The sequence below is a fragment of the Melanerpes formicivorus genome, unplaced genomic scaffold (assembly GCF_026170545.1).
Source record: "Melanerpes formicivorus ecotype bairdi unplaced genomic scaffold, bMelFor1.0.p_v2 SCAF_26, whole genome shotgun sequence".
NCBI classification, from domain to species: domain Eukaryota; kingdom Metazoa; phylum Chordata; class Aves; order Piciformes; family Picidae; genus Melanerpes; species Melanerpes formicivorus.
This window is the reverse complement of record NW_027142378.1, coordinates 5,053,958-5,065,928: the sequence shown is the minus strand read 5'-3', so window position 1 is coordinate 5,065,928 and position 11,971 is coordinate 5,053,958. Positions and strand designations below refer to the sequence as shown.

The window sequence follows — 11,971 nt, the reverse complement described above, 5'->3', positions numbered from 1 at the left end:
TATCCACCTCCCTCAGGCCACAGCATCTCTGTTATATAGGTGCCCTAGTTGTCCTGTGATCATTTCACACCATTCAGTGTGATTGTTCTCTTCAAAGTATTTGGGGAACTTGATGAATTAGTTTAGAACAAACTCTTCCTTCAGTGTTGAGAACTATCTGAGTTCTTGCTTTGTCCCATCTGCCTGAACACAGGCTATCCATAATGATTGGTTTCAATCAGGAGTTCAGTCTAAGAAGCAAAAAAAATGCATTGAGGACATCAGTCATGGTAGGTGAAAATGAATTCAATTTCTGGTGAGCACATCTGGCAAGGTATTGTTTGGCTGTGTAGTAAATAACAATTGAAACAACCGTTCATTGATTTCTGTATGTTTTAACATACTTGAAACACAGATTGTTGTCAAATCCAATACTCCTCAAACTTTTCTTTTTCCCCCCTCCAGTGTGCTTTCAGACCGCAGCTGTCTAAGGCTGACAGCTGGACCACCCTCCATGGATCTGGATGCCAGCATTCAACGAACTTTGGAGGATAGTTTAGCAACAGAAGCTTATGAGAGGAGAATAAGACGTCTAGAGCAGGAAAAGCTTGAGCTTAGCAGAAAGCTACAAGGTATACTAAAAAACTAAAACCAACCAAAAACCCATTCAATCACTTTTTTTTGACTGAGATTAACTAGCAGCTTTGTAAAGCCTGGTTTGTACTGTGGGAAAAAACCCCCACCAAATACTCCTTCTGGAATGCATTCTAGCAGAAAAGAATTTTCTGTAGTATTGACAAATTAAACTGCTGCTGTTTTTATGTCTGAAATACCCCATCTCTGCAACTTCTTAAACATGCTAACTTGGCTCACAGCATGCCTACATCACTGTGGCACCGAGGTTTCATTCTTAAAGCCTTTAAGAATTTAGTTTGTCCTCCTAAAAATTCTTGTAAAATTGGCACTTAGTAGCTGGAAGTTATGAATTGCAGAATCCTCACCTGTAGGGTCTTTTGGCATGTTTATCAATAAAACCTTTTTGACCTCCTCCAAGGGCAGGTGTGTGATTTGTCCCTCTTTTCTTCCATCTTTTTCTAGAGTCCACCCAGACAGTCCAGGCTCTGCAGTATTCAACAGTGGATGGCCCCATAACAGCAAGCAAAGATTTAGAAATTAAGAGCTTGAAAGAAGAAATTGAAAAGCTGAAGAAACAAGTAACAGGTATGGTACAAATACTGATGCAAGAACCCTGACAAGTAGCAATGCTTTTGCAAGACTTTTCCTCCTAATGTGCTGCTAATTTTGCTTTGCTGTCTGAAAGAGTCTCCCAGTCTCTCTTTCACTTCTCATTTTACCCTTTGCTCTCCATTGGTAGCTCAATATTTTCTACCAATTCAACTTGATATTCAGTGCTTCAGGAATTCCAGTTGCAGGAGAGAAGGAAGATTTCATTTACTTCTGCTGTTATTATTGATGGTAAAGTTCCATTAGTTTGAGATTGCAGTGTTGCTGATTGCCATGGATGTGAATCAAGCTCTACCGGAGAATCTGTGAAACCCTGACCAGTTTCCGTAGTGCTAAGGGCTTTTTGCCTTCCTCCTGAAATGTGTACTGCAGGAGCAGTTGGAGCACTTGATCGGTTCTTTCTGGCAGCATCAAAAGTCACTGCAGTCCTTTCAGAAGTCCTAGTCACTGTAGCATATCTTAGTGTTTCTTGGTTTTTACTTCTCTGCATCCTGCTGTGCAGGTACACAGAGGGAAGGAAGTAAGGGAGAAGAGGAAAGGCAAGGGGAGGGAAAGCGAGGAGGGAGGATGGGAACAAAGAACGGAAGGGGAGAAGAGAGGAATGAGGGAGAGGAGGGGAGAGGAATGATGGGGAGAGGAGAGCAGAGGAGAGAAGAGCAGAGGGAAGGAGGAGAGGAAAGGAAAGGTGTTCTTGCTTACATAGGAAAAGATAAAGGGTGAAGACTTCAGCAATTTTGATAGTGTTAATATTTGACGGAAGGCTGATTTGTTAGTATATAAACATCAACTGGTATTTTTTATTCTCTCCTTTTCTGTTGAATTTTCTTTGAAGGGCCATATCTGTAGAACATGATCACAATTTTGATTGTGTTTGCTTGGAAACCACAAAGGTTTAGAGTGTACTCTTGCTTAGTGCATTGTAGCTGGATGGGGAGCAAAAGCCAGTTCCAACTGGAGATGTGGTTTTCTGGGTATTGTCTTAGAAAAGTGTGGGTGGTGGGCTGCATGCATGAAATGACAGTGGTACTGAGGAAACAGCAGTGGTACTGAATGTTCCAAGTGGCAGGGAGCAGGGAAGGCTGCTTTCCCTCAGAAAGGACACTCTGGGCAGCAGAACAGACCAAACAAACACTCTGCCCCCAAAATGGATCCTGCTCACAGCTTTGTGTCCACTTCTCTCTCTGTACATGCCCCAGACTCTGCCTTAACTTCAGTTAACTCAATTAAACAAAGAGCGAGCTATCATCAGGTTATGATCTGAAAAATCAGCACAGGTTGGGCTGATAGAATCATAGAATTTTTAGGGTTGGAAGGGATTGTAAGGATCATCTAGTTCCAACCCCCTCTGCCATGGGCAGGGACACCTCACACTACATCAGGTTGCTCACAGCCACATCCAGCCTGGCCTTCAAAACCTCCAGGGATGAGGCTTCCACTACCTCTCTGGGCAAACTGTTTCAGTGTCTCACCACCCTTATGGGGAAGAACTTCTTCCTAACATCCAATCTGAATCTTCCTATTTCTAGTTTTGCTCCATTCCCCCCAGTCCTATCACTCCCTGACACCCTCAAAAGTCCCTTCCCAGCTTTCTTGTAGGCCCCCTTCAGATACTGGAAGGCCACAATAAGGTCTCCTCAGAGCCTTCTCTTCTCCAGACTGAACAGCCCCAACTCTCTCAGGCTGTCCTCATAGGAGAGGCGATAGAAGCATCCAAGTACAGGGAGATGGGAACCTCTCAGTTCTGCTGTCAGTCAGTTGTTGTCTCTTACAGAACAAAACGTTTGTTTTTGATAGAGAATAGTAGGTAGCAGGAACAGTAGGAACAGATTTGGCCTCCTTATGTGGACAGGCAGAGAGAAGGCTCCAGGGAGACCGTAGATCAGCCTTCCAGCACCTGGAGAGGGCTACAGGAAAGCTGGGAAGGGACTTTTTACAAGGGCTTGTAGTGATAGGTTGAGAGGGAATGGATTGAAGCTTGAGGAGGGCAGATTTAGACTGGAGATTAGGAAGAAATTCTTTCCAGTGTGGGTGGTGAGACACTGGGACAGGTTGCCCAGGGAGGCTATGGACATCCCCTCCCTGGAGGTGTTCAAGACCAGACTGGATGAGCCTTGAGCAACCTGGTTCAGTGGAAGGTGTCTCTGCCCATGGCAGAGGGGTTGGAACTACATGATCTTTAAGGTCCCTTCTAACTGAAACCATTCTGTGAATCTCTCTTGCCAAATCAAATAGGAAAAAGTGTGCATGTTATGTGAGAGAAAACTCACATGCATGTATTTTCCAGATGGGTTTCTGTATTATGTCCATATCTTACCTGCAGCAAGGGAAAAAAATCCCAGGAGAAAGGTTGGAGGGAACTACAGCAAAAACAAAGCAAAAAATATTTATTCTGGGTTGTATTTGTGAAAAGTCTTCATTCAGTTCCTGAAGCCACAAGTGCCAGCAGTGACACCCACAGAAAGAATAACTTGAAAGAATAACTTCCAGGCATTTCAGTTGGTGTGTTTAGAATCTGCTGCTACGTTACCAGGCTGAAGCATGCTGTGTAGGAACTGCAGAGTGCAGCACATAGATGATGTGCTGTTAAAAATGCATAGACTGAGAAAACTCTGTCAGGCAGTCAGAGAGCTGCTCTGGCATGATGCAGCAGTTTTGTGTTGGTAGCATTAGCATAATAATTTCTGGGTTTGAACATGGCTGAACTAGCTCAGGGAGGATCACTCTGATGTGAGCAATGTCATCTTGGTGCAATGTCAGGACAGAGGTCTTGATGAATTATCTCTCCAGCCAAATGGCCTTCCACTTGCTAGTGTCATGGGGAAAATGACAACACCATCAGAAACCTCTGGTTTGCAAGAGCCCTCAGCTCTGCCTTTGGCTCTTTGGAACCACTGAAAAGCACCATGTACAGGAACAGCTTTTGAATGGGACCAGCCCTTCACAGGAAAGCTTGAGGAGCAGCTTTAAATTATGTTTTCTCCTTGAATATTGTGCTGTCACTCACTTTTCAGTTCCTTGCTGAAGTTATTGCTCTCTTTCTTTGGTAATGAAAAAAATACTGGAAAAGGGTGTGGGAATATTCCCCAACACAACTGATACCCCTTTTCAGATTTAAAAGAAGTCAGTGCCTGGGGAAGACAGTTAACATTGAGAAGGTTTTCCCACGAGTATCCATTAAGAGTTTTCTGTGTCATGTTATATGTACATATATAGAGTCATAGAATTGTTTTGGTGAGAAGAGACCTCTAGGATCTTTGAATCCAACCACTGATCTTGACACCACCATGCCCACTAAACTGTGTTCCAAAGTGCCACGGCCACACATGTCTTCAACACCTTCAGGGATGGTGACACCACCTCCTCCCTGGGCAGCCTGTTCCAAATTTTTCCTAATACCCAACCTAAACCTCCTTGGGTGCAACTTGAGTTTATATGTGCATATATATATATATGTGTGTGTATACATGTGTGTGTGTATATATATATCCTACACATGGTGTGTGCTTTTTGGATTTTGGGTTAGAAATGAATAATATGATCAGTTGAGGAAGATTTGGACTGCATCAAAAGCAGTGGTCAGCAGGACAACAGAAGGGATTCTACCCTTCCACTCTGCTCTTGTGAGACCCCACCTGGAGCACTGCATCCAGTTCTAGGGCCCTCAGTATAAGAGGGACACGGAACTGCTGGAGTGGGTCCATAGAATAGAATTGAATTAACCAGGTTGGATAAGACCTTTGAGATCACCAAGTCCAACCTGTCACCCAACACCATCTAATCAACCAAACCATGGCACCAAGTGCCTCATCCAGTCTCTTTTAAAACACTTCCAGTGATGGTGACACTACCACCTCCCTGGGCAGCCCATTCCAAAGGCCAATCTCTCTTACTGTGAAGAATTTCTTCCTAACATCCAGCCTAAACCTCCCCAGCACAGCTTGAGACTGTGTCCTCTTGTTCTGTTGGTGTTCTCCTAGGAGAAGAGACTAACCTCCACCTGGCTACAACCTCCTTTCAGGTAGTTGTAGAAAGCAATAAGGTCTCCCCTGAGCCTCCTCCTCTCCAGGCCAAGCAACCCCAGCTCCCTCAGCCTCTCCTCACAGGGCTGTGCTCCAAACCCTTCCTCAGCCTCACTGCCCTTCTCTGGATATGTTCCAGCAACTCATCCTCTTTCCTGAACTGAGTACTGGACACAGTACTCAAGGTGTGGCCTAACCAGTGCTGAGTACCAGCCAGAATGACTTCCCTGCTCCTGCTGGCCATGCTACTTTGATAAAACTGAGAGAAGAGGATGTTGTATTTGCTTGATCTTATGGGGTGTTTTGATGAGGTAGATTTTGAAACCAAATTAATGCCAGAATACAGGCATGACCCAAATGGTGTTTAGGTCTGGATGATTCAAATTTAGGGGAGCTACTTGCAAGTTTTCTGGGCCTGTAAAGTATCTACATTTCCAAAGTAAATCTGATGAACCTTAAGAAGGTTCAGTTGAAGTGCAGAGGTGAACTTTATGTTTCGGGCTCATCTCTTGGGCAATTAAATGTAATGTAATAACATCCTACAGGGAGTGTTTGCATGTGTTAACTCAAATGTTAGCAACAAGAAGAGTGTTTAGATGGAAAATTACCATTTACTGCGCATATAGTCACAACTAGCTTTTGTTTATATTCTTCAACCTGTTTTACTGCCTCTTCTGGAGGTGTCAGAGTAATAAAAAAAGGAGCACAAAACAATATCAAATTCAGAGGTGTCACCAGGGAGACCTCAGAAAAAAACCCAATGCATTTTTCCTGTCTCTCTACTTTTCCAGGAAATGACAAGGGAGCATATGCTTTCAATTTTTAAGGTCAAAGTTAGAATTATTTGTTCCCAAAGTTACATAGGAGAAAACTTTGAGGAATCTTTAATATGGCCAAATATGTAAAGGGCAACGATGGAAGAAGAAAACAGAGCTGTGGAACAAAGTATTTCGTGCACGGAAGAGAGATTTATCTTGGCTCAGCAGAGCCATGTGTAAACTTTTCTTATTGCTGGTGACTTCAGAGCAGACTACATAAGAGAGGCAGTTAAGAATTTCTGGCTTTGAGCTACAGCTCTTACTGAAATGCATTCTTTTAAATTTTTGAACCAATGAATTAAAACAATAGTGACTATTTCTCTGGGTATAAGCTAATGGTATTCATTTGCTTGTAAAACATGAAAGCCAGGAAGAGACTTTTCCAAGGGCTTGTAGTGATAGGATGAGGGAATGGATTGAAGCTTGAGGAGGGCAGATTGAGACTGGAGATTCAGAAGAAATTCTTTAGAGTGAGGGTGGTGAGACACTGGAACAGGGAGATGGTGGATATCCTCTCCCTGGAGGTGTTCAAAGCCAGGTTGGATGAAGCCTTGAACAGCCTGGTCTAGTGGGAGGTGTCCCTACCCATGGCCAATGGCACCCTGGGCTGCATCAAAAGAAGTGTGGCCAGCAGGTCAAGTTAGGTGATTCTGCCCCTCTGCTCTGGTGAGACATCACCTGGAGTGCTGTGTCCAGCTATGGAACCCTCAACACAGGAGGAACATGAAGCTGGTGGAGTGAGTCCAGAGGAGGGGTCACCAAAACAAGGGCCCTGCAGCACCTAGCACCTCGGTTACGAGGACAGGCTGATGGAGCTGGGCTTCTTTAGCCTGGAGAAGAGAAGGCTCTGGGGAGACCTAATAGTGACCTTGCAGTAGTACCTGAAGGGGGCCTACCAGAAGGATGCAGAGAGACTGTTTACAAAGGCCTGCAGTGATAGGATGAGGGACAATGGCTTCAAACTAAAGAAGAGTAGATTTAGATTGGATGTTAGGAACAAGTTCTGCACCATGAGGGTGGTGAAACACTGGAACACATTGCCCAGGGAGGTAGTTGAGGCCCTGCCCCTTAAGATACTCAAAGTTAGGCTCAACAAAGCTCTGAGCAACCTGATCTAGTGGAGAATGTGCCTGCTGACTGCAGGGGGATTGGACTGCATAAGCTTTGGAGGCTCCTTCTGTCCAAAACCTTTTCATGATTCCCTGATAAACCTCTTTTCATATGCTTTAAATTTCTCAGTTTTATGGGAAAGACTGGGAGAGAGGGAAAAAACACCCACTGGCTAGAAATTTTCAGCTGATATTTTCATATATTCTGAATTTCAGGTTTTGATTTTGTAGCCCTTGAGTGTATTTCTGTGTGGTCATTTAGCTGCTGCCTAGACATGTAGTCACTGTGTAACTGCCAGTTGGTAAGAAACTGACTGTAACACTTCCCCTGCATTTATAGGAGTAATAAAGCAGATCACATAAACACCTAAGTGGTTTCCACACCAGAAAGAAGTAAAATTATCTGAAGTTCTTAAAGTGTATCAGCTGGAGGAGGCTTCCCAGCTCCTGAGTGGCTGTGGGGATTGTTACTGTTTCTTTCTAGGGGAATTTTGGGTGAGGATGGAGGCTGTTTATAATTACAGTGTGATAAAAGATGCATTATTTATGACATGACAGTGTCAAATGTGTAGATGATAGTAAAGCACAGATTATTGTCTGAAGTGCATCAATGTTATGGTGTGAAAAGAGAAGTTGTTCTCCTTTCCTATGTTGCTTGGCAGCAGAGAGTGACCTTTTATTCTGTTCCTTTAAAAGCAGATGATGGCAGTTAAAACAACTTACTCCCTGTGTCCCTTCTCACTGCAGTGGGATTGGACAAGATGACCTTTGAGGGTCCCTTCCAGCCTAACGCAATTTGTGAATCTCTGCTAAACCAGATCAGAATTGCAATATTTTGTGATCAAATGGAAACCAGAACAAATGCTGAGCAACCTTTGAGTCCCTAGACACTGCTTTTCTAGAATAATGGTTTTTTCCTTAACATATTTAGAAGTCTGCTGCTTTTTCTAGATTCTGGTCAGCTAGAACAGCAACTTGAGGAGGCCAGCACTGCAAGGAGGGAGTTGGATGATGCTTCCAGACAAATAAAGGCTTTTGAGAAACAGGTCAGAACGCTGAAGCAAGAGAGGGAAGATCTTAATAAGGTAAAAGCATTTTGTCAGCAATTCTTCTAAACCCTAAAGACTGTTTTATTTTTGTTCATTTCCCCCAAAATAACTTTCAAGTGTAAAATTAATGAGCAGATAAGAAATGTGTAGCGTGACCCACTTTGCTTTCTGCCTCTTTTGAAGACAAGGACATTGTTTAACACATTGTATGTATGACTGCTAGGTGGTCCTAGGTGACAGCTGCTGGATACTGAATAACTCCCTGAGCCAAATTGCAGGGTGGCTGCAAAGGTTTTCTAGCTCTAGATTAAGGTGATAATAGTAATTGTTAGAAGACAGAGTAGAGAAGAACTATTCCAGACAACTAAGTTAATTTGGAGTATGGGTGAGACTGTAGCAGAAAAAGAAAGATAAGAATATGGTACTAACACTGTGTCACAAAAGGGTTTCCAGCAGAGAGATGTGAAAAATAAATGAAGATTGAAAACTAATTTGAAATAACTCCACTTCAAGGATATCCTGACTTTGGATTTCTTCTTCTCTGTCTCCCACATTCCTCCTTTTCTTATTTCTAACATGCTGTCTTTCATGGCTCTTTTTATTTTGTATTCATGATTAAAGCAAGCTGTAGTCAGGTGAGAAATACATTAGCCTGCGTTCTCACCATGATTATATTGGCCTGGTAGTTTAGAGTCCTCACTCATTGTTGATGGACTTACTGTATTTAACACTGTTTCTCTTAACATTTATGGCTCTTAAAACCTTGAAAGCTGCCACTTTGTGCAAGAAAGGCCATCTGTCTTCTAAAACTGCAATTTGTAGTGATTAGGACCTGGTTTTAACAACCTTAGAAAATGCTTCTGCATTTGTATAGCTGTCAACAAGGCCAAACAGTAGTTCTCCCTGCCCCTCCTCTTTCCATCCTCAGATTTTTCTTTTTCTTCCTCAGATTTGCTGCTTTGTTCTGCTCCAGTGTGTTTGAGCATTATTAAACCATTTCAAATTGTCGTGGTGCCTCATTCCTAGCCTAGTAGCACAGATCTAAGACAGAGCAGGCTTTGTGAAGGTATTGTGCTGGGGAGTTACCACAGCATCAGCAGTGTTGTTTCATCTGGGTTCTTTTAATAGAACACTGATTATTACTACATTCTGTCTGGAGAGCATTTTGTTGCCTGATGCTTTCTGTAACGTTTGATATTATGGTGGAGTGTGTGGAAATCATACACACCATTGCAGGTCAGCTTTCAGAGAGCAGAATTTTCCATTCAGTTGGTGCAAAAGCTTTTAAAAGTCATTTAGCAGTTGAGACAAGTACTGTGCTTATTTGTATAAGTAGTTCTTGAAAAACTATGCTAATGCCACTTTTTAATTAAGAAAAGCAAAGTCTTTGTACATTTTAATGCAAATGCTTGAAAGCCTTTTATGTTTAACCTGTAATAACGGAGTAAATGCCTGCTTGGTTTATGTTTCTCCAGTTTCACTAACTTGAGCAGTGTAAAAGTTGGCCTCATTCCTTGTTTACAGAGGCATGCAGTCTGTGTTGGGGAGATGCATTCATGAAAAGAAATGAATAAATGTAGTTTCTGTTCGCTCTGGAAGAAAGGTGTTAGATGTGCATCCAAAGACAGAAATTGGCCTTGAAGCTTTCTAGGTTTATTACTGAATTCTTTTTTTAAACTGTAGGAACTGGCAGAGTCTAGTGACAGATTAAAATCCCAAGCCAAAGAGCTGAAAGATGCACACAGCCAGCGGAAATTGGCAATGCAGGAGTTCTCAGAGATGAACGAGCGGCTGACAGATTTGCACTCTCAAAAACAAAAGCTTGCCCGCCAGCTCCGAGATAAGGAGGAAGAAATGGAAGTGGTGATGCAAAAAGTAGAAAGTTTAAGGCAAGAGTTACGCAGAACAGAGAGACTTAAAAAAGAAGTAAGTGGTGAGAAGACTGTTTAGAACCTATGAACTTGTAGTTGTCTGTCAGGTTTTCTGACAAAAGTAATGCTGTTGATGTTCCCTGTAAATCTTTCACTCTTTGATTGCTGCTTCAAACAGTACTCATTTTGTTTGCCTTAAGAATCTGAATTGTTCCGTTGAGTGCTGAAGATTTACCTCTTGTGGTGAAAACCATCAGTAGATTTTGAGCAAGACAGCCCCACCACGGCAGAATCCTGCCCATTAACAACCTGTGTGCTTTTGTAGCTGGAAGTCCAAGCTGAAGCCGCAGCTGCTGAGGCATCCAAAGACAGGAAATTGCGGGAGAGAAGTGAACAGTACTCTAAGCAGTTGGAAAGCGAAGTAGAAGGCCTGAAGGTTAGTCTGGTTTGATATTAACACCTGCAAACTTACTAGGCAGCTAGGACTTGGATCTCTTTGATTGCTTTCAGATGTAGGACAAAAGGGTATTGTCATGTCATCACCATAGCTGATGCTGAATGTTAATGCGAGGGTGCATCGTGGTGGTGTCCAGAAAAATGAACGTGGCTGGGGCCTCATCCATGGAGATATTCCAAGTGAGGATTGACAGGGCTCTGGGCAGCCTGATCTAGTTGAGGATGTCCCTGCCAGCTGCAGAAGGGGTTGGATTAGATGACCTTTGGAGGTCCCCTCCAATGCTGACTGTTCTATGATTCCATAAATCTATGGTCGCTGCTTGTCAGGGGAATCAGAATATGGCCAGAGGTGCTTAAAGTGATGGTTGAATTTTAATGCCTTGAAAATGATTCCTGTCTATAAATCACAGCTCAGATTTACGCTCTAACATACTTTGATGAAAAAATGGAGATAGATGTGGTTAACTCTAGGCTGTAGTGAGTTGTTTTCTAGACATAGACTTAGGAATATTGTCTTAAGCATCATTTTCAGCGGTGAGTGCTAATTGGGCGCTGTTTCCTTTAGCAAAAACAGATTGGTCGCTCACCTGGGGTAAGCAGCATAGAACACCAGCAAGAGATCACTAAATTAAAGGCAGACCTGGAAAAGAAAAGTGTTTTCTATGAAGAGGAGCTATCTAAACGTGAAATAATGCATGCTAATGAAGTCAAAAGCCTGAAGAAAGAACTGCGGGATGCAGAGAGCCAGCAACTTGCCCTCAAAAAGGAGATCATGATTTTGAAAGACAAGCTAGAGAAAACCAGAAGGGAAAAGTGAGTATTCGTATGGAATTTCACCTTTAAGCTTAGAAGTGTCGTTTGAAGTCTCCTAGTATGTTTCCAAACACACACTGTCACTTCCTTAATTATAGTGCATTTTGGCTGAGCTAGTGCCAGAGTGGAAAACAGTCAGCGTTTAAAAATGCAACAGGGCTAACAAATCCATATCCCTGTACTTGAAAGAGTTAATTTTGCACTGGCTGACTAGTCTAAGGTATGTAACTTGAGTGGCAGACTTGCAGCTCTGGGTAAGTTGACCCCCAAAGCTTATGTTGCAATTTGAAATAGGGGCTTGGCTATTTATTTATTTATTTGTTTCTTTTCCTGTTTGGTATTTTCATCTTTTGATGCAAAGCTAATGTGTTAGAGATCAACAGTTGCTTGCATTTCTGCCAGCCCAGGAACAGTCACTTAATGCAGACTAAGGCTAATCCAAGCTGGGTTCCATCCAGTGTTGACATCAGTCACCAGACTACTGTAGGCATAAGCTGCTTTATCTCTTCTGACATGGTAATTTGTCAGAGATCTGGTTCTTTCTCTCCCATGTGGTAGAGCTTATAACTGGCCTTCAGAGTGTCCCTTGAGAAAATCAACAATAAACACAAT

At 42.7% G+C, this 11,971-nt stretch overlaps 1 protein-coding gene across 4 annotated transcripts in view; it reads left to right on the top strand.

Annotated features, from left to right (window-relative positions):
• Positions 1-11,971, top strand: part of CDC42BPA (CDC42 binding protein kinase alpha) — a 184,200-nt gene that overhangs the window by 111,715 nt on the left and 60,514 nt on the right. For 3 of the 4 annotated variants that reach the window (XM_068153459.1, XM_068153460.1, XM_068153458.1), the window contains exons 11-16: positions 445-611; positions 1,078-1,200; positions 8,122-8,255; positions 9,903-10,145; positions 10,416-10,526; positions 11,112-11,359. In XM_068153459.1, the coding sequence (XP_068009560.1) occupies positions 445-611; positions 1,078-1,200; positions 8,122-8,255; positions 9,903-10,145; positions 10,416-10,526; positions 11,112-11,359 (1,026 nt within the window). The remainder of the gene's footprint in view (positions 1-444; positions 612-1,077; positions 1,201-8,121; positions 8,256-9,902; positions 10,146-10,415; positions 10,527-11,111; positions 11,360-11,971) is intronic. The other variant, XM_068153461.1, reaches the window with a different exon arrangement.